This window comes from Patagioenas fasciata, chromosome 3, assembly GCF_037038585.1.
Source record: "Patagioenas fasciata isolate bPatFas1 chromosome 3, bPatFas1.hap1, whole genome shotgun sequence".
Taxonomy (NCBI): Eukaryota; Metazoa; Chordata; class Aves; order Columbiformes; family Columbidae; genus Patagioenas; species Patagioenas fasciata.
In genome coordinates, this window is record NC_092522.1 from 89856095 (window position 1) to 89879346 (window position 23252).

Consider the following 23252-nt stretch of genomic DNA (forward strand, 5'->3'; position numbering starts at 1 on the left):
GGGCTTTTTACCCTATTAGGTGTGCCTACCTTTAGGTAGAACACCCGGTCTTGCAAAACCATTATTAAAATACGCTTTGCTAAGAGATCCTGATTGGCCTATTATATTTGCAAAATAGTTGTTTCCTACAGGCTGCGCGTAAGAAAAACCCGTGAGGCCAGGCCAGCCCAGCCCTAGAGCGACTGCCCGGCCAGACTGTGCAGACCCCGACCTCGGACCTTCGTGATTCGACAGGACTCAGACCCGGGCACCCAGGCCCGACCGCGGGCCGATCATTGAACGCGCAACAGACCTTCTTGGCCGCCTTCCCGCCGCTGCACCGCGGGCGTGGCCGCGCCGAGCAGGCGGGGCCGTAGTGGCCGCACCGCGCCTGCGCCGGCGGAAGAGCGGTTGTTTCCTGCGCGGGCGGCCGGAGCTTTCTCCATCCCGGCATGGCCGGGGGGTTCCTGCTGGAGATCAGGCGGAGGACGCAGAGCGCGTTGCTGGTTATCCGGTAGTGCGGAGGCGCTGCCTGCCTTCTTGCCGCTCGGGCTGAGCGGGACCGGGGCCGGCGGGGGAGGCGCAGGGCGCGGCGTTGGGACGGCGGGTGTGGGTTTTCGCGTCCTTTGCCTTGGACGGGGGGATAGCCGTGTGATCTGCAGGGGCCGCCCCCGCCTCTTCGCCTCTTGCGGGACTCGGAAAAGCGCAGAGTCACGCTGCAAATAAACGCTTCCTGAGAATGCTGGTCTGTTTCTCTCGATTGCTTCTCACTCCCACGGCAGACCCCGGGTTACCGCGTGGGTTCCGAGGGCGCGACTCGGGCGGCGGGAGAGCTGCAGGCTGCCCCGGGCTCGGTGCACCCGCGTTGTGCCTGCACCTGCCGCCGAGTTACTGCCCAGCTCCGGTGCCTCAACGCTGAGATCCTCTTCGCTCGTTACCGCGTATCAGCTCGCCCTGATGCCTGAGGTAAACCCGTTGCTTTGCCTCCTCAGCGGGGCGGACCTCCCCAGCGCGCCGGTAGATCTCACGGTGGCCGCGGACCGGCTGGAAGTGAGCAGCGGTGGGAGCTGCGAGGTGGCGGCGCTGCCGGCAGGGGTCAGGCTGGCGCCGTCCTCCTGCCGTGGGCTGCGCCACCTCCCGGGCGACGGCCTCCACCTGCGCATGCGCCTCAGCCGCCCGCCGCCGGACGCCGGTAAGGGCGGGGCGGGGGGCTGGCCCATGGATTAAAAAAAGGGGCTGGTTTGCTTAGTGTTACCTGTAACCGGAGCCTTTCAATTGGTGTGCGAACAGAGAATTTAAAGTTTAGATTCTGCAGCACAGCCCCCCCCCCCCCCCCCCCGAACCCGACTGACGTTCCCTGTTTGCGTTATGCGCGTGTTGGACTGATAAAACTTCATAGAATTGTCATGTTTAAAAACCAAAAGTGCAAAAAGTGGCATAAGAAAAAGCAAACACGGTTGGCAAAGTGTTGCGTGTACAAGTTTGAGAGCTGCTCTCAATTCCTCCCCCGTGCTTCCCCATATTGCTTCAAAATTATTTCCTTTCCCTCCCATTTTGTGTTTGGTAGCTGAAAATGCAGTAAGATGATCCATCCAGGCTATTGCACTGAGGTTGTCACCAAGCACTTGGTTATAAAGGATTGCGATTTTGTGCTGGAGCTTGTTGCAAAGTTACCTGCTTTATTTCTATGGTGCTAATTCAGGTCTCGGATGTGACTGCAGAAATAGGAAGCATGGTGAGATAGCTGCTGATTTCTTTTATTCAAGCATTCAGGCTCAGTATGTTTAGATTAATTTAGCAAGACGGGACACAGAAAGGTATATTAAATAACAAAAAAATCGACATTCTGTGGTTTTAAAGTAGAAATGACCAGTAGAGTATGTGATGTACAATAATGGTTTCAGCACCAGAAATACAGTCTGGTGATTTTGTGGTGTGCTGAGGATGCTTCTGTACATTAATGTGTAACTACGAATGTGCTTTGACAATTCAACTATACAAAAATTTTTTAGTGTGTGTTATTAATGAGACATGCTTAAAAAGACCAAAGGTGAAGTTTTAAATATTTAAATTTTGAAAGTTGGACCAGTGAAAAACATGTATGTGAACCAGATGGCAATTGACATGTTAGATAACCTTAGTTAACCTTTTTATGTTAATGTTTACGTTTAATGTTTTATATTTAGCTGCAAAACTAATTGTCTAATGAAATTAGACTAATTGTCCAATATGAAATTCTGGAACCTTTCAAAATACTTTTCATTTGTGTTTGCAACGTCAATACTGAATACCAGTCCTGAGAATATACTTTGATTCTAAAGTTTGAGGAAGGGTGCAATGCAAAACCTATTAGTACATAGAGCTAAGCTTACAGTTTTGCTTTTTCTTCCAGTTAGTGTTATTGGATAATTTTGGGGAAGCTTTTATAGCTCCTTTTTTAATTTGGAAAAGTTTTTGTAGCCTTTTTTTAGTGAGACTGTTTTTACTTTGCTGACCTGCAGAGGGTATTGCTCACTATCTATTCCTTGAGAGTGACTGGTATCTTACCTGTCTTTAAAACTAATGCCCTTTTCCCTTCACCCCCTGACTATTTTCTGTTACATATTGGACTGTACCGTCATATTGCAGAGACACTGATTAGCTGAAATATCATTATAAAAGAGCAGCATTGAATTTTAATTTATACAATCTCTGTCATGAGATAAATGTATCAACTCCCCCTGTAGCAAGGATTTGCACCTTTAAAATAATTATTCACATACACAATTTCTATTGTATATTCCAGTTGTTTGTTAGATTTAATCTTTTTTGGTTTGAGATATATGACAGAATTTTTCTGTACAAGTAGCTGAAAATTTTACATAGTTTTGAAGATTAATGTGTCTCCTTCTATCTATAGATTCAGTTTTCACGTTGAGGGAAAGTCTGAAACCCCAGAGGAATTATGTTTTTTACTGTCAGTCCTGTGGTGACATCATAGTAAAAGACCGGTGAGTACTGCAGTGTCTGGTATTTATAGCAAAAAATGACATAGTGATTGGTATTTGTGTTATTTTGTGTACTTAGATAGCTAAAAGGTATTTATTTTGAAACTGATAGATGAGAACGCTTTTGAAGCACTAAGGATGACTAAAAGCAAAATTACCTGAAACAGCTTTTCACTGTTTATTCAGTTACTTCTTGGCTTTATTCTGGCTGGAAAGTAGAAGTGCTTTACAAAGGGAGTTTGGTGCATTGCCCTGGAAGCTGGGGAATCTGGATTCTTTTCCTGCTTGTCTGCTGTGCTTTGAGTGAGACATTTCCTTTTGTAGGTAGACTTCTCTGTGAGTAAAACTTCTACTCTGAGATTTGTGGCTTTTTGTTCATAAAAAATCGCTTTGCACTCATCATCATGGCTTCTGGTTTTGCTGTACAAACAAAACGCTGTAACATTTTGGCCTGGAAATATTGCAGATGTTCATAGTTTTCCTTGATTTTAAAAAGTAGTCTGTTAGTAGCTGACATCTTCACTATGTTGAATGGAATAAAACTGAAAATTTGAGCTTAGGCTTCTTGCTTCCTGTGCACTTCAGGGTTTCTCTTCAGTTTTGCTAAATTTCTTATAAATTCCCTTCAGTCATCATGCTGTAGTGACAGAGTGGCTGCTCTACCTGTTAAGCAAAGCCCACCTCCGCATAGGTCAGGGATGCTGCATTTGGGAAACACGAGACCTGTTTCTTAGCTGTGTGGCTCAGCCTTATCTCTGCTGCTTACAAAGTCTGCAGAGTGAATGAGAATTTTAGCAAAATGTTGCTGCATTTTCTGGCCTTTCAGATGAACAATTTTGACAGCTTCAGCCAGATGTATATAGATTGTTAAACATGCACTTGCAGCCTTTTATGATCTCTGTCAGTCCTAATACTCAACATGGTAATACAAATATGGCATATTCTGTAAACTCTTGTTACTTTCTTGTCCTACATATGGATTTTTGGCTAGCTTGAATGTAACTGAATGAGAATTTTCTGGTTTTGCCTACTGAAATGTCTCATTGGAAAACGTAGTTCTTATTTTGATACATTTGTAGAGTAATGAAACTGCTAATTGTAGTCAGTAACATTTCCTTTCAAAAGATATTGCACTTTTATATTTTCATCTCTGAGTGGGCATTTCCTTGAATTTCAGCACATCAAATCCGTATGCATGGAGTTTACATCTTTTGGTTCTGTATCCTATAACAGGATGAAATCAGAATTTTTGAGAAAGGAAAAAGAAGGCGTGTTCATGGCTCTTTGCTCGGCATTTCTTCTTACAGGGAACCTCTGAGCTCCTCAAATATTATCACTAAAAAAGTATTAGTTAAGACAAAGAAGAGTGGAGCTGCCAGTGTATCCAACATCTTCTGTTCCATCACTTCCAAAAGGAAGATAGTAGCATAGTCAGTACTTTTAGCTACAGAATTTGTGTGTTGGTCTCCCCAGGGAGAGTGAGTGTGCCAGTGACAGCACAGGTGATGGGAGTGAAGGGAAGTTGCAGAACTGTGTGTTTGGGGAACTTATTAAAGTGTGAATTACTGGGAAGGAGTCTGTAATAAGAAAAACCTGAGATCTAGAAAATGATACCTTGGAGAAGAAATAGAAATAAATCGATTTAGCTTAGATAAGACTCTGTGGAGGAGACATAAGAGTCTTCCAATATGTAAGAAGCTGCTGCAAAGAAGGTAGCATTGGTCTTCAGTTGAATCAAGATGAATTCAGGTTAAAATGAAAAAAACCCAAACATATTCTAAAAATTGTATTTTATTGTTAGAGATTGCATAGGAAGCAATCATTTTCTCTACTAGATTAGAGAAATACATTAGGAATGGTTGAAATGTAAGTGATCCTTCTTTGATGCAAGAAAATGGACTCAATACATTTTCTGAAATTCCCTCAGTCTGCTTCCTTCCGTGAATCTGATGGTTCTTCAGAGGTTCAGGTTATGCTCTCTACTTCTTCCTCATTAGTCTTACGTTAACCACATTGAAGGAAGTGATTAGTATTGGATTTTTTTTTCTTCCATTATTTAAGAGCTGCAAAGAATTTGGGATACTTTCTTTTTTTCTTTCTATCCTTTCAGTTAGGCTAAGTGTAGCTCATATATAAAGTAATTATTTAAGCCTTTATTTACATCATGAAGAAATTCTTGAAGGCTGAATGTTGTGAAAAATAAATTTCATAAATTGGCCATTAAGCAATAACTCTTTTCCTTAGTCCAAAGTTAAGAATTTGTACTACAGAAGTGTTCTATTGAAAAAATAATTGCAGGGGAAATCTTCTAATTACACTTTTCCTACATAGTAGCTTTAACCATGACAATTAACTGTCAAGCTGGGCTGTCAAGATTTAGTACTAAGTAAATAAAGAAGTCTGCTGTTGAAGAAATTCAGTTGGATCTTTTGTCTTTATTTCTCTGATGGAACAGAAGGGTTATATGTTTAAAAGTCTAAAGTCCATTTTGCTTCCACTTTTTGGAATTTTCAGTAGAAAGGATGATATTACTGGGTTCTTGGATATTAGTTAATAATGGTGCTAGAGATTATTTTTACTAGTCCAGTCTTATAAGGATCTCTGTGGCCAAATGCCTTAGCATGGCAGCCTACCTAAGAATTGCATCTTTATGGCAGGACTCTCATAGACTGCTTAGGAAATTCCTACTGGTTGGAGCAACTGCTTTTGTTGAACAGGAATTCAGCATCTTGATGCACTAGACCAGGGGTGTCAAACTAATTTTCTCCAGAGGCTGCATTGGCCTCATGGTTGCCTTCAAAGGGCTGAATGTAATTTTAGGACTGTATAAATGTAGGACATTAGGAATTTAGGACATTAACAGTCCTAAAATTACATTCGGCCCTTTGAAGGCAACCGTGAGGCTGATGTGGCCCCCAGTGAAAATGATTTTGACACCCCTGGTCTAGACTGTGAGGGTAAAGAAAGGGTAATGTAATGAAACTGGACAGCATTACTCTGCAGCTTAAGGTAACCTCTGTCTTTTATTCCCCCTGTATGTAACACTTGAAAAAACATTGCGGAGCAATACCAGCTTTTTCTTGCTGTAGTTTAAAGAGCAATACATAGGAATGAAAACTTTTTTCATTGTTGAGTCTAGGCATTGGAACTAATTGTACAATTGTACTGGTGAATAATCAGTAATTAGCTCAACACCAGTATTAAGGTCCCACCACAGCAGAATTGTGGTTGTATCTTAGGCACTATGTAAGACCACAAAGAGTAAAGACAGTGATGGGTAGTGCTGAGAGGTGATCTTATTTAGTGATTGTAAAGCTGGATCAGGTGGTGAGTTATTCCAATTTTCATCTGCAGGTGGGGCAAGCACAGTTTCAAATGTATTGCCTATTTGGAAAGAGGGAAGTTTTTAGAAAATATTATAGTTTCAGTCACTCAGCAATACAAAAGACACAAGAAACTACAGTGGGACAAACCGGCATCGTCAGAAGAGAGTGGTTTGTGAACTGCAAGAAAGGGAGGGTGTCTTAACTGTTGGCTTAGCAGCTGTGTGTCTGTGTGAAGTAGCACCAGAAGGAAAGTTGTATTTGAAAGTTTTAGGTAAGGAGTAGAATAAAGAAACTCTATGTAAAGGTTTCAGGCAACAACAGACAAAATAAGGGAACAAAAGGAAAGCATTCAAAGAAACTAGGCAGTAAGGAGAAAGTGTGTCTCTACCATGAACAGTACATCTAGAAAACTGTCGGAGAAGTGCACACTATTAAAACCGTTGCCCATTGGTTTGGTAAAGGGGCTGAATTTCTTGTCAGTGCAATAGTTTTCTAGAAAACACAGTTTAAAGAAGGTGTAAATGTGTGGACAGTAACCATCAGTACTTCTACATTCTTCATAAAATTGCATGTGGTCGGACCACAGAACAGGTATAGGAACTGTAGACAGTATTGACCACTGATTCATAATGACTAAGCTGGTATTTGTATAGCTGCATGTATATATTCTAACTTTAAGAGTATATTTTACAACTTAAAGCAGTTATTCCAAACCTTATCTTATAAAATCCTCTGGCACTGTGAGTAACCAAAGAAAGTAAGCTAAAAACCGACACTGATAATGAAAGCAAAGTCTGGTAATGCCTAGAGCAGCCCCCTTGTTACATACAGCTGCCCAGGAGAAAGGGATTTGGTTTTGTTGTGTTTCATTTTATCTTTTGTATGTGAGTTCTGAAAATTAAGATTGCATTATCATTATTTTTTTTTTTATATGAAGATAAACTGTCGGGGTTTTTTTCGGGATTTAGCTTTTTCAAACTCTGGTATCTGACTTTGAGGGGCTTCAAAGGTTTTGTATCAATATATGGTGCAAGGCAACTTTACAAGAAGTAATAATAAATATAACTGCAAAATGCCCGTTGTTATGTTTTTCATGACTGGGTACAACTGTTTTATTTTTGCCATGTGATTAATTTCAGGAGAGGATTATGCCAAGTTCTGCCTTATAATCATTGGAGATTCACCCTTGGGAAATGCTTCATGACAAACTTGGCAGGAAACACTCAGCCATTGCTTTCTCAGAATTCATCTGAAGAAAGTGCCTTTGACTGAAAGGAGAGTCATGCAGTTACTTTTGGAGAAAATGCCATACTTCACCCCCCCCTTTTTTGTAAGGGATCCAAGCTCTCTTTTAATGTCTTAGAAAATAATACAATGTATTGAAATATTATTTGTCTTCTTCCCTCTTAGGAAATTTCTGAGAGTTCTTCCTCTGCCAAGTGAAAACTGGAGTGCTTTAGTTGAAGAGTGGTGTTGTCACCCTAACCCTTTTGCCAGAAGCACTCTGCACCCTCAGCATGCTGACTGTTTTCTTGGAGATACTTTTTTTTTGTTGAATTCAGGAAATAAATCGCATGTGTCTGAATCTCCTGTGTGCTGCTCAGAGACTGGACACCATGCTTCTGAGAGTGGCTCCAACTTGGTAAAGTATTTTGTTTAAATAATTCTTAGGTGAATGTACTTTCTTTTTTTCTTGTAAAGCACTTTTTTGTCACTGGTTTATTTAACTTTAATGTATTACAGAGCTGTTCTGAAGGTCATAGGGGGTTGCTGACATTCAATTGTACAGAAGCCAGAAAATATTCTAAGCTACAGTTTACATTTTCTAAAGCAGCACCATGTTCTTGATATTGACCAAGATATGCAAGAAGTTCTTCCAATAAACTGAATTAGAAACTGTTTAATTATGTAGTTCTAAACCCACATATTTGCCCCCCAAAATATCCCGAGTGAAAGACATCAACATTTAGTAAGATAATAACTGTAATGGGTTAGGTGTTTGTGAAAGGGTAATGGAGCAAAAAACAAGGAGCATACAGTAACCATAAATATAATCAAAGGAAGGTGTCATTTTATATATATATATATATGTTTTTTTTTTTTTACATTTTCTTTTTAGTTAGCTTTAGAAAGACTGAGAAAAATCAGGATGTGTTTTGGGTTCATATGTGGTTATGTTACAGTCTTAGAATATAGTAAGGAAATTGAGTTTGTTTGACAGCTGTCTAGTGAAAGGTTCATGCCACCCCAGATTATAACTCTTCATGTTGATGTTTCTGAGGTGCTCCAGGAGGAGATTTATCCATCAGCTCCGTCTCTAGGAAGAGAGCTATCATTTGGCTTAGAAATAGCAAAATTTAGTGTTGCCTTGGAGAAGAACGTTTGTAAGGATACTGATGTTTCAATGATGGGATAAAACTGATGAAGAAAGCAAATTCAGTGCTTTACTCATCTTGGAAATCGAGCACTTGTATAAAAGTTCAAGCAATAATCTTTTCTTCTACTAGGAGAACCTCCAGGAACTTTATTTGCCAAAGCTTTCATTTCCATAAAGCCTTTTCTGTTTGTTAATTTACTGCTTGTCTGTATTTGTGCTGACAAAGGCTGGGCCTGCAGACACCGTCTTTTCTTCCAATACCACGTATTAAACCTAATTATCGAAATCCTTCTACAATTATGGGAATCATTGTTACCTTGGCAACTTGTGTCTGTAACAGCTGATGACTTGCTATGCTTGCTGTGTACAGATTCCCAACATGAAACTTTTGATCTGTTGAGAAGTAACACCAGAGGCCTTGATTCCTGTCTGCTGCTGCTGCTTATCATCATTAGGGATTTGTATTATCCCCAGTTAAATCACTGGGTTTCTCGCAGTTCAGCGGTTGCTGGTGCAGTGCATCCAAGTGAGCTGTCTGCTTGGGGAAGAGTTCTGTCCTGTAGTCCATATCTGCGAGTCTTGCAGCTGTGGTCCCTTTGGTTTCTTGTTCCATTGTTCTTTGAAAAGCAGAATATGAGGAGGGGAGAATAAGAACTGATCCCCTGAAAGGATATCAGCATGGGAGAAACAGATTAATTTGGATTAACTCTGTGGTGATTGGAGTTTTTTCTTCTAAGTATCCTTAAAGGGGCTGAGCAGAAGATTCTGAATTTCCAAGAGGACAATGCTTTCTGCCAAACGTCCCCAAAATAAATTATCTCACATTTCATTAGTCTCAAAAGAGATCTTGGAACAATGGTAACAAAGACAGGAAGAGGCAGGGTACATGGAGTTTGTATTGCAGACCCAAGACAGGGGGGTGGTCTGCCCAACACACTTCTTAAATCAATGAAAGAGGATGTTTGCAGAAAACGGTTGTTTTTGAGGCAGAAACATGATAAAAGGAAGTTACTGAGATGTGGGTCAAATGAGGTAAACAGCAGAACTTCCAAATGAGGGAGGAGGCTATTTTCTGTCAGCGGCATACAATAGTAGTTTAGTGTGATGAATTTTCATGTTTGCTTCCTTAAACTTGCACTGAAGTACATCTTTCACACTTGCAACAAATTCTCATTTGCCTATTTCCAGCATCACTTGGTTGCCAAGCAAATGAACAAAACCATAAGATCCAGCAGAAACTGGACTAATAAGGAAAAAAAACCCCTCATACTGAAACAGAAAACTATTCCATAATATGAGTAATAGAAAGTTACAGGCGAGATGGATTGCTACTGGCATGAATGTTCTCATTTCAGAGAATATTGTTGCAGTCTGCCTGAGTATCAAAGTTCTTTTTTAATTGCATTGCAGTTCTTTGGAAAGTGTTTGCCTATGACCAAAATAGTAGCAGGAATGTACCAGAGATGTTTAAACAAGCTTTTCCAGCCTCCAGTGGGACCAAGACAACATCCGTCCATTGCAAACATATTTCTCACATCTATTAGTCTTCCAGTGTAACACGGTTTTTAAGTGTCACATGGTCTTGCCGCATCCTAATAGTATCTCTCGGGGAAAATATTTTCCCTGACACCATATCAGGGATCCTTAGGAATAGAAACAGAAAATATTAGACTGGTGATCCACCTCCAACTGCAGACTGCCAGCAGGTGCAAGTTGTCAAATAGATATATTGATTTAATTAGTCTAGCTAAAACTTGCTTTTTCTTTTGAAGCATGATACCACGGGTTAGTGGTGTTTTTTAGGTACCATACTGCACAATTCTCAGCTGGCACCTGTAATTGTAGTCAGAAAAAAACATTCAAATTGTAGCTTTCAAGGAACTACTCTGTATTATATACTTGTACTGTGCAATATTTTCTAGCAAACCTCAAATAGTGTTTTTCACAAAACCTAGTCCGCTTATCCTTGCTCTTCACATTAAGCAAGTGATTTTACTGTGTATGTTTGAGAGGAGTAGCAAGGTAGGAAGTGGTGAAGGGGATAACTGTTTATATACAAACCAGATGTTTTTTCTGATCTCCTTAACAGGGGGGCAGTACTTCCAACACAGTCAGTTCTGTGAAGCTTTAGCGGTGGCTGTCGGGCTCTCCCTGGGGCTTTTAGTTTGATTCCTGGTTTGCGAGGAACAAGCAGGACTTTATGATCACAAGTTCAGATTCCCTGCGGGATGCTTTCTGTTTTTCATGGACCTAGAGAGATCCTTTCTGTTCATTTTGATATTTGTGTAGTATAGATCAGAGAGCTCTGTTAGATAACTCTCTATCTCTTTTTATCTCTAAGGTATATTTATTTTCTAGAAATTATTTTAATATCCATTTTCCAAATGTTCCAATTTTTTAACTCACTATATAGATCCGTTTTTTTCAGTAATCATATCACTAATTCTGAAGATGTTATGTTTTTCTTTTCATGCGCATCAACTATTCAGAGATCATATATGCTCTTTCTTTTGCAGCATCTCATTAGTAACTCTGGTTTGGTTAGCTACCGTCATCTAAATTCTTTTGATTTTTGCTGTCTTCCACTGTGTATTTCTTTGTTTTATCATCACTGGCTTTCTTGTTGCTGTTGTTCCTGAATATATGACCTGGCATTTGTCTATATTTTGGTGCAGATTGTTAGACCAAGCACAACCAACTTAATGATCCAGTCTGATGTATGCAATTCCTTTGTCTCACTTGTTTACCCCTTCTCTATCATTGCAGCAGGAAGTACTTATGCTTTTCCATAAAGTAACTGAAAATGTCGACCCAATATGTCTATTTGACTTGTCTATAATCTTTCATCACCAGTCTAATCACAGACCACCTGAATTAGAAAAAAACCAATTAACAAAGCAGTATTCAATTTTTGATTAGGATAACTGTGCTTGTAAATCTGTGTAGTCTGCAAGTCCACAGTCCTGGTTCAGAAGACAGCCAGTAGTAGATATACCTCAATACTCACCTTTGAAAGACAAAAAGTGTACCTGATATAGCTAGGGCCATTGGATTTGCTTCATGCTGTTCATTTTTTTCAGTAGGCCAGATAGCACCACTTTTTGTTCTGAACATCAGTCTGACACATCATCAGCACACATGTTGAAATTTGAATACTACAGAGTATGATGGTGGTCATGAATAATTCTGTGCTCCCTGAAGAGCATATGTGTGTTCACTGCAGTTGAAGTCCATGTGAACCGTTGCCATGTTGTACAAAGTTTATAGGAAAAGATAAATTTGGAGGGTTTTTTCCCTTCAACTAGTTTTATGTTAAATTTCGATACTATTTTTGTAGGCATGAGCTGCAATATGATTTCTCAAGTTGATAGTGACTTGTTTAGACTTATAAACTAAGGCAATAAAGCAGTAGTTGTCTAATTACACACAGATATTTTTATGCACTGTGTACAGTATGAACAATTGCAAAGGTGATTGTACAAAGATGACATGTAAAAATCTAATTTAGGTGTATTCTCATTGTATTTTCAGTATTTCTAGCTCCAGAAGGGTTTATTAACTCAGGAGAATCTTTGTGATTGTATATATATACTGCTTCCAGAACAGAGCTGTACTGCTACACCCAGATTAATGAACCCACACAGAACCAGTTCCAGAGTTTAGATTTTGGATTAAAGGAGGAGTTGTGCTTATTTGTATCTTTATGCTGATACTGAATTTAAGTATTAACACTGCAGTCAGTAGGAGCATTACTAGGGCAGATCACGGGTTCATGCAGAAATGAGATATTTTTCAATGGGCAGTAATGGATGCATAAGAGTAAGGCAAGTGTTGGGTGATGTTTTGACCAGTCTAGAGACTTCTAACTGTGGTTGTTAACCACACTTTTTGTTTTTTAATAAGCCCTTGATGAACATTGCTTCCCCTACCTTTACGAATACTTTTTGAACTTATGTAAGCTTTTACTATGAAAAATACTCTCCTGTAGTGAGTACCAAACTATATTATGCATTGTGTGACAAATACCTTCCTTTTATTTGATACAAAACACATTATAATTTCACAGCATGAGCGATGAGAGTAAATGCTTTTCTCCCCCTTCAGCTTTTCCTAAGCATTTGTGATTTTATGTATCTCAATGATACCTCTCAGTTTTCTCTTTTATGCTTTCTACCATTACATGTATTTTCTTGCCACATATGGAAACTATTTTACACCTCTGACAATTATTTTTTGTCTTCTGCTTGAATCGTGGGAGAGGGGTTGTTCAAGAACAGAATGTACCACACCTTTCTGGAATATCATGCTATGCTGTGTTCTTCAACTGTTTCCTACTAATTCAATATGATTGATGCGCGTTTCCTGCTCTCTGCTGAACATTGAACTGGTATTCCTATAAAACTGTCCACAATGGCTAGAACCTTTTATTGAGTGATGGTAGTCACACTGCAGCATATTTTATTTATATATTTTTAAATACTTATTTTCATGTGCATTATTTTGCCCTTATCAAAATAAAATTTACCTTGTCATTTTATTGTTTCGTCACTCAATAATATGAGATTCTCTTGTTAACTATCATAGCTTGTGTTCTGTGGTCAGCATATATTGCCAGATTTTAAAACCTGTATGAAACTTTCAAGCAAGTTGAAGTGTAGAAAGCTGGAATAGCGAGTGGAAATCTATGTGTATGCAAAGATAAAGAGAATGGAAACAAGTACAAGGTTCACTATCTACTCTGGAGAGTATGCTAAAATTTTATGTTACTTTTGCAGAATAACTAAGTGACATCTAAATGACATTTCTTTGTCCTACAGAAATCAAAGGAAAATACCAGAGTAATTTGTAAGCGCTGCAAGACAATGCTGGGAGAAACAGTATCACCAGGTATGGGAGGTACAAACCAAACTAGACTTCACTGCATCAGCCATTGAGCATGGGAGGTTAAAAACTCTGGTGGGAAGTAGTTTATCAGTAAGGTGACGGGTTGATTCCTGTGTTTGTCTCATTCCATTCTGGAGCAGGTGATGTTGTTTGCACTGTTAGACCTTGAAGTGACTTATGACAGGGATTTTACCCATGCTTGTTTCTGTGGTATATTTGGTTAAATCAAAAGCTTTGAAAGACTCAGTGCATGCTACCAGTTTATTAGGAATCCCAGTGACGAAGGAGATTAAGAAATTACAGGTAGTTTATTTTACTGTCAGTCCTACAGAAGATTGGAAAGGTTAATTCAGAACTTGATCAGCACAGAACTAGAAGCTAAAGATATGATTGCTAACAGCCAGCCTGGTTTCATGGGAAGGAAACCGTGTCAAAGAAACAGGTCATCTCTCATGAGATGATGACAGTTTAAAAACTGTCATTACATTGAATCATCATGGCTTACCTGAGGTAGTGTAAAGATGAGTCTCTGTTGGGTTTTAAAATACAGTTATGGACAGAAGAGAAGCAACAATAAGAACCCTGTTAGTAGCAGGGTTCATTCTTCCATTCTCCCTCTACTCCACCGCATCAGTCGGTGTGAGTCTGGCTCAGTTTGGAGATCTGGAAAATATAAAAACTTCTCATAAAATGCAAAACCTGTTTAAGAAATAAGCTGTGAGGAGACACAAGACAGAACATCATCTGTTACAGAAGGTTCCATTGTCCTGTACAGGGATCTGAACAGTACAGGCTTTAATAAACCCAAGTTTAAGGTAGGATGTTTGAAAACCCGCAAGGCAGGTTATTAGACTTTGGGAAAACTGTATTTGGAAAAGAACTTTACAGATCATCATAAGTTATGAATACCTTAATCTAAGCCTTCAGATGGCTGTAGCAACCAGTAGTTGATGTGGTGACAGGGTATGGGAAAAGGTAAATGCTATGTAGACAAGCAGTGAGTTGGCCTGGACATGGCTGAAGTTAGATAGCATGTCCATTGTTTTACCATGTTTCTTCAGTAATGTCGGAACTTTACAGAAAGTTCAAAGAACAGACAAAAAAATCTTACCAGAGGTGTATGGTGTAAGTCTAGACAGAATCACCTCTGTGCAAAGAGACTAGAGAGCAGACTTGACTTTGATTCCTCATGAGCAGGTATCAGTGCCTGGAAGATAAAGCTGGATTAGAGTGATGTAGCTGTGGAAGCCAGATTTGGCTTTGAAATTCTTCTGCCAGCTATTCCTTCACCCAACTCTATCCGCATATACTCATAGGATTTTTTCTTGGGAAATCCCACGTTCTATCTCTCTGCGAGCAAACATTTCCTTAGTTCCCAATGCCCTTGCAACCAGAGCACCAATTGCGTACCCAAGGTAACAGCTGGGGAGCCAGAGTGACTGAACTGTCTTCTTTTCCTCCTGTGTACCAGGACTAGGCACAAGGTGGAAAAAGCTAAAATTAAACTTAGAGATAAAACATAATTTCCTAACAGTAAGGATAATTTAAAAGTTCAGTACTTACCCGGAGAAAGGGTGGGATTACCAAGCCTATGGAATCTTTAAAACAGATTGTCTTTCTGAAATGCTTGCGTTCACATCCACTTGTAATGGTGTGTGTTGACAGAGATTAGATGAAACAATCCCTTCCACCCTTAACATTTATGGAACTAATGATTATGTACTGTCGTTTAAATGCTAAGGCTTAGTGTAATGTATTTATTTGCTCTATATGCTTAACCTGTTCTGCTGGCCCTCTGGCCCAGACCCAGAACTTCAATATGATGATCTCTCCCTGACTTTATTGATGGGAATTAAATTCTGTACTCAAACACTTGCCTTTAGTGTCAAAGGCTGTCTTAGTGAAGCTTTTGGGGAACAGTTACGTTGAAACTCGGAATGTAGGCAGTATTAGTGTTGAGTTAGTGCGATTTTTGGAAAGAAGTTCTGTTCTGCTCTTTGAGCAAAGAAGAAAATTATTCCCCAGTGTGTGCTGTTATTAAAACTGTCTCTTGTGATTCACTGCAGCATTACTGAGTAGCAAGGGGTACTAAAATACTTATGTAAGCTATGCTGATCTCAGTGCTTTAGGGAAGTTCTTTCAATTCATCTTTCAGGTTGGGCTCGAGCTCGCTCTTTCTTGCTTTGTTTCAAGATGATTGTTCCCAGTGTTAAACAAGGATCAATATGAATGAGAAATTGCTGATCATGTAATTAGCTCAGAGCAGTTTTCTTCTGGCAATGTATGTTTTCTGTTATTGGTTGCTTCTCCTCCCGAAACCGAAGGAGAGTTTAACCATCTGCTGCACCACTTAATTGAGTTCTGAACAGAAGTTTAATTAGTCTGATGATACGGTGATTTACAGTCTATTCTTAACAAGTCTGTTGTAGTGTTGTACTTGAAAAATGCTTATGTCATTTTAGATACCATTAAATACTATGTCACTGAGGTGATCATTCAGCCATCTGAGGGGAGTTTCACCACAACACCAAGGTAAAAAAAATCAAAAAAAAAAGACAGATAATGTGCTCAGGTGTATGTTTGGAAAGGATGCTAGAAATGTAGCAAAATTTTAGTTTCTAGAATAATTACTTACAATAAGAAAGTGCGGTCATATTATATGTAATCATAATTAAGCACTATAAAGGTAATGTAGTGTGAACTCACTCATGCACAATTTTGTTTGCTTGTCTTTGTGTATGTGTGTGCGTGTGTATGTATTATGCAGAAGGAGAGAGATTGTGTGTAATTTGTCACCATGTCTCACTATTCGGATGATAAGCCAAAATACAGTACTTATTTTGAACCATTTACGTTTTAATGATATCTAGTGACTAATTATGGAAATGGAAGATTACATTATGTAAAGTTAAATTAAGTAAAGCTTGAATTGTTTAACTGGAAATGGAAGTGAAATTTTTGAATTTTCAAGTAATTCAGTTTGAAGTTGAGTCTAAGACGAAGCAGAACTTGATCTAGCTATGTAGTATCGTGTAATATGTATCATTCACAGTTCTTTCCTTCTGTGAATTGTATTTGAAAGATGATGTGCATCATTCTGAACTTTGTGTTCATATGTATAAAATATAATAGGGAAAAACTTTTATTCAGCATTTGACATTTGGTGTTGGTCAAAATAAAGGACGTGGAGCAATTTAGACTGCTGATCTATTAAAAAATTCCAGTTGCAGGAAATAGAAGGCCCTCTGGTTTTGAGGGACAGAAAGATAAAGAAGTCCCACGGCTCAATAAAAAGTGGTTGCAGAATGTGATGGAATTGACAGTATGGAGCTGCTTGTATCTTGTACTGCACCGACAGGAGTGACTTTGCCTGTGTAGTTGTTATGCAAACATATAATATGTTGTTAATTCTTAAACAGGTCTCAATTCATACAGAGCATGGTTGCTCAGTGTCTTGTGGAATTGTCCTCTGCTAAAAGCACATTTAGATTCACCATAGAAGGGGATGATGGAAAAATCTATATTCTGGTAAGATTTTATGTTTTGAAAAAGTTTAACCTGTGAATCCCAGCTCCTAAAATTATTATTTATGCTGATTATGATTCTATGTGTAAAAAGAAAAAAAAAATTCTTGTGTTGGTAGTTCTGAATAGTTCTGTTCAAGTAAGAAAATTCTCCCCTTTTTTAGATCTAAGCAGATGTACATATAGAGATTTTCTCTGTTAATACAGGAATGAAAGTACTACTAACGCACCACAGGTAGCACACAAATATTGCTGTGTTTTCTATTCGGAAAATATGGAAAGCTTAAGTTTTGACATTATAATATATATCTCATCTTTTTGCTCCAGTGCTTCTTACCTTTAATCACCAGAAGTTCATCAAATTGTATAGCATCTTTCACAAATATTGTCTTAAGTCAGCAGAGAGTACTAATGTAGTCAGTACATTGCACTGCAAAGTGAAGTGCAAACAAAAATAAAATTGCCTATTATACTTAATGTTCTAATGCTGTTAAACTTGGTTAAGCTTAATATTTCAATATTGACAGCTAAATTCCTCAAGCTTTGAAGACGGATAGAAATTTGAGTCTACAATTATCCTAATATTATACACTTGGTATAACCAGAGATGTTTTATTTTATTCATGAACTAAATATAGGCACAGAATTTGTAATTTTGCAGTTTGTATGAGTAATTCCTAGACACAAAGATAAAGAAATACATGATTGTAGATTCCTGCTCTGGATAAACTTATAGATGTACTTTGTTGAGATAGACAATCTGATTAAATAAGCTGTTTTATAGATACATTGCTCAAGTTCTGTACTTTCTGAACATCCAGATTCTGACATGAGTGTATATCTGTTGCTTTCAAATAAACATTAGTACCAAGATAGCATTTGTAGAACCACTGAGAAATACTTCTTCTTTGATGATAAAATAAGCTCTCATGAGCAGACCCATAATTATCGCTATGCATAATCTAATTGAGGAGTCATTAAAAATTGTTGTGATTTTTCCCTTGTAGCTTATCTGTTTCCAAGTTATCTAATATTCTGATACTTGAGTCTTGTAGCTTATGTAGAGTGAACTGGTTATTTCCTAACAGAGAAGTCAATTTATTTAGCAGGTTGCCATTATTCCTCTCTCTGAGTTACATTTTTTTGCCAATGTATTGATTAGAAGAGCAGGATGAATTAGCATAGAGACTGGCTTCTGATTCGCATCCCTTCCTTTTTTTTTAGTGATTTATTGCTTGCTTGCTTGTTTGTTTGTTTAACATCAGAAAGCCCTTACCCATGTCAAGGGTGATGTTCTAGGTACTGTATACACACCAACAGGTGTTCTGGAGTCATGGGTTCAGTTAGGACTCAGGCCATGTGGACACAAGTGTAATGTAAGCACAGTTCATATTAACGATTGCAAACAGCTAAACAGTAAAAAATGTAGGTGCTTGAGGCTGTGAATACACAGCCAAGTCAGACAAGTGGTCTTGTCACTGATGTATCACGGACCAGCTGTCCCACTTGTTTGTTTTGACAGTGAGCCAAAGATTCTCATTCACAGTGTTTGCGCTTACATCCCTGAATGCACAGCCTGGGCTGCCTATGTGATATTTAAGACTAAAGTCTCTTACAAGTATTTTGTTTTTTTTTTTTAACCACAAATATTATGTATGCTCATTTTCCTTATTTCCTCTGTGTGTGTCACTTAATGTTACCAGTTACATTATCTGCAGATATCATCATGTGAGTTTCTGTTGCTTATGTTGGTCATAACCATGTTCCTGAAAGCTATATATTTCTTATGTCCTTTTTTAAAAGGCTGATAATAAGGAAAAGTCTCTTTGTCTCAGGAAAAAAAAAAATGTGGCTTATACAGACTTTTTTACATATTCTAACTATATCTCTGCCCTCTTCATATTCTCGAAATGATTAATCACTTGCCTCCTCTCTTCACTGTTGAAGGTTCCCTGTCTTGAAACTGCTTTACTTACAAGCTAAGAATAAGGTAGGGATAGCAAATGGATAATCAGATGGGAGAACACAGGCAAAATGGTACATTATTGGTCAGCATAGCAGCGTCTTAATGGATATAATTTTTTTTCTGTGCTATAATAAAAAGTAGGTTTGAAAGAGGTAAATAGGTAGTTTTGTGGATAGATAGAGGGAAATCATCCTGTGGATGGGATTAGCCTGTTAAAACCCTAAAAGATACAACTGTTAAAATAAAAAAGTTTTTATTAGAGTTTGAAGTATTTGAATACTAAGTCCAGTCTTTCAATATGGAATAAAAGATAGTTTTTGGAGTGGGATTAGGCTGTAAAGTGCTTTGAAAGTAAGGCAGGTTGTATTTTTCCTTTGGCTGGAAAGAGAGTGGGAAGATATCACAAGAAAATTAATAAATAACAAAATGGGAGAGACTTGTCAGTCAGATGCTGAGTCTTGGAACATGTATAGGAGGGCATGAGCTGAACAACTTTGCATTTGTCAAGGTTAGAGAGGTGGGCTTTGAAAAGATCAAGATGTGAGATAATGAGTACCTTGTTGAGACTTAGCTGCCTTACATCTCTTAGAGTTTTATTCTTTGTGAAGTATGAGGAAGACCACATCTTTATCTGCATGGTCTGAATGTGAGGACAAAGAAGCTGTAATGAAAGATGTTTGCATTAGTGACCTGTGTGATGATGAAAATAATGGTAATACCTGCAGCAACTAAGGAAGAACTAGCAAGGAAGAGCAACAGCTTTTTTTAGCCGTGTTAAATTCAAATTGATGCCTAATTGTCTACAAAGTGATGCTGGTGATACAGGCTGAGATTTTAGGAAACTAATCACAGGATGTAAATCACAGTATTTCACCTGTTTGGATCAAGTCGCACTGAGATTTGTTGCAGCTTTTCTCCTAAGAACATTTTTGAAGCCTATTGACAAGGTAATTTAAAAAGCAAAACGCCCCCTTGCCAAAACAAACAAACAAACAAAACACAGACACACACAAAACCAAACAACAACAACAAAACCAAAACAAAAACCCAAACAAACTCAAACAAAAAAACCACTAACAACAGCAACAAAATACTTTCTCCTGATGCTGTCATTTCAGAAAAAGTGATCCATCTGCACTATGAATAAATTCTAAATTTTATCTGCTTATCTTTCCAGAAAGGATTTTTTCTTACTGGAGTAAGAATTTTGTTGAAAGGAATTTTGTTGTACAGGTGCTGCTGTACCAAGTAGTAAAGAGGAAGGAAAGGTTGTACATTGTGAGGAACTTGGTTGAAAGCACAGATCAAAATTTGAAACCATGTTAGTTGGACATAACGTGTATAAACTTATTTGAGTCAACACACTGAGTCTTGGTGAGTTCATTCAAACTACGAGCGTGGTCAAAAAATAATTCATGCATGAGGAAAAGAAGGAAATTCTTGCTTAAAGAAGCAAATGTAGTTTTGAAGCCTGTTTTCTCATGGCCAAATGTCTCTCCACCTGCAAAGAGTCATTTGCTTTCTCTGTAATGTGTCCTATATTATTATTATAGATCTGGTGCATTGCCCTTGAGACAAAGGCATACTCTGAGCAAGTGGTAGAAGGTTATTGTCACATGCCATGTATTGATACTTGGGGTAGAAGGAAGTGCTTTTCAAATAGACTGTGTTGCAAATGAAATGGTTTGGTTGCTTTCTCTAAAATAAGATGCATCAGGATTCTGAAAGGAGCCGACAGCTGTTGCTGCATTGTTCCCTGGAATAGTCTGAAGGATATTCACCCTCTGAAAAGCATCTCAGGAGGCTCCTTCACAGGGAAGCATTAATTTCAGAAGGAAGGAACTCTATGTAGCTAAAGCAAAGTGTGTTGGCAGTGGCCTGTGTGTATAGGACACTTCTCTTTTTTCCCCATTTTCTCCAACACCTCTTCAACACTTGTAATGGTCCTAGCTAATGAGGTGTATTTTGCAGTTTAGGCTATGAATGCATCGAGTGAGTTACCAGAGCAAAACTGATGAACTTGCTAAGACAAGTGCAGTTGCTTCTCATCATTTATGTGCATATGCTGAAGTGATTCCCCTCCTCCCATTCCCTCCCAAGGCATCTTTATCAATATATCTCATTCCTCCTTTATGGAGCTTCCACTATGATATTCTGAGCCTTGAACTCTGATAAATTGTGACTGTCACATTCAATTATGACATATACTACGTGTCCTGTTAACAAGTGGCTTTCTCCCTCCACAGGGAGTATCATATGCCTGCTACCTAACATCATGTAACTTGTTTTACTTGAAGCTGATTTGGTCATGAGAAGCAGAAGATTACTCTCTAGTGAGCGGCACAGCATAAATCCTGTTTTCTATTATAAATATTTCATATATAAACATTTCACACAGACCCAGGACTTGTAAAAATTGATTTCTATTGGTAACTCGGATCACTTCACTGCTGCAGGCTGTGAATAAAGGAAAAGCCTGATTTTTTTGGACAGTGCTTAGCATGAAAGCTCTGAATCCAAGTTGAAAGACTGATGCACAGTCACACAGAAATCAAATAAGATCCATAATGTGATGCAGAAGTTCAGATTTCTCAAGATTCTCCCTGGTAAATATCCCATGAATTTCTGTGAGCAACTAGTGGTGAAGAATGCCAGTCCCATTATCAAATAAAGATAAGATTTATTTTCCAAGTAAAAGTCTGTTCCAGACACTCGTAAATCCCAGCCTTCCTAAATCCCAGACACATTAATTGCTGTCTTTTTTTCTTGCATGTATTTGCTCTATCTAGTCATAACTATCGTGATTTTTCTAAAAATCCTTCGTTATTGGCACTTCTAGTGGGCAGTCTTTTAGTCCCTGTCTTTAGCCCTCAGTTGTTCAACATCATATGCTCAAGTAATTCCTAAAAAAACCCTATAAAATTAGAGAAATAATGCATTTGGTACCGCAAGAGATGGACTGGGACTGTTTCTTATGTCACTCTAAAAGGGAATGTGCTGCAGCCACAAAAAGAGGTAGCTTCACAGAAATAATGATCTTAAAAGTGATTGTGATAAATCTGGCATCAGTTTATTGTATTACCTAATTTTTCTCCAGTAGAGGCTGTGAAGACTGTGCTGAATAATAAAATGTCAATTTATGTCTATTAACACTTTGTTAGAAACTTTGTAAGCATGTGGCTTTAGTATCAGATGATTTAGGAGCAGAGTAAAAGAGCAAATTGAAATTGATGTCATCTTCAGTAAAAGAAATTATTTCTTTATTTATAGATATGGGTTTTAAATTCTGACACATTGCTGGTGGAGTCGTCAGGAAGTTCCTCTTCCCACAGTGTTTTTGCACTATTTGGAGATATTTCCATGCCAAGCTCTGGACCAGTGGGGACCTGGAATGCTGTCAAAGTCCTTTACCAACCGTGCATTAAAAGCAGGAATAAGGAGTAAGTTAAAGGTGTCTCTCTTTGAAATTGCATACAATTTAATTTTTTTTTTTTTTCAGCAAAATGCCAGAAGAATAGTATTTGGTTTCAGTTACAGCCAGAGAGAATCTGGTGGTTAAATTTTTTAACTGTAAATAACTTAGATATATGATACAAATAGACGTTGCCTTTATACAGGAGAATAACGTGCATTTTCATGCATCTGTTTTTTACCTGTGTTAACTCAGTATGCACTTTTAGAGCTTGGTCATTTTTCCAGCTCTGTTGGCAGAAATGGGAAGGATGCTGGTGCCGTGAATCCCACAGAGGGGCAATGAATTCTGTCCATAGAGTCCCAGGACATGCTGCTCTGCAGCCGTAGCTCCAGGTGGTATAATCCAGGGAGGAGGAAAAATTGCAGGGAAATAAGGAGCGTGAACTGACTCCTGGATGATGTGCAAGTTTAGCCAGATGTCCCTCTTTGTCTTCAATTTCTGTGTTTTGTGTGAAAATCTGATCTCAGCTGTCAAGTTATTTATGGGAGTGACCCTCTCTGCACTCCCACAGTAGAGAATTTGGAACTCTTCAGTACACCTGAAACAAAGAGGGCAGAGTTGGGTAGTTATTAGTTTAGCAAATTATACGTGCCTGTTCTAGCTTCAGTCTTGACCTTTTTTTGCCTTAAAATGGTAGTTTGTTTTGCAAGAGAAAGAGCTGTTTACAGGACTGAAATTTATCTAAGCCAAGTCATTTTCAGTACTACAGGTGTTGTCTGGTGGGTCACAATAAA

At 38.6% G+C, this 23252-nt stretch overlaps 1 protein-coding gene across 4 annotated transcripts in view; it reads left to right on the forward strand.

Moving 5' to 3' along the window:
• The first annotated feature begins 384 nt into the window (after positions 1-384).
• The window catches only part of UBE3D (ubiquitin protein ligase E3D), an 84599-nt gene continuing 61731 nt past the window's right edge, over positions 385-23252 (forward strand). For all 4 annotated transcript variants that reach the window (XR_011738460.1, XM_065834490.2, XM_065834492.2 and 1 more), the window contains exons 1-8: positions 385-493; positions 972-1171; positions 2879-2969; positions 7703-7934; positions 13487-13556; positions 16016-16085; positions 16973-17081; positions 22314-22483. Coding sequence is in view for 3 of the 4 variants with exons in the window: in XM_065834490.2 (XP_065690562.2) it covers positions 432-493; positions 972-1171; positions 2879-2969; positions 7703-7934; positions 13487-13556; positions 16016-16085; positions 16973-17081; positions 22314-22483 (1004 nt within the window). In the remaining variant the exon portion in view is untranslated. The remainder of the gene's footprint in view (positions 494-971; positions 1172-2878; positions 2970-7702; positions 7935-13486; positions 13557-16015; positions 16086-16972; positions 17082-22313; positions 22484-23252) is intronic.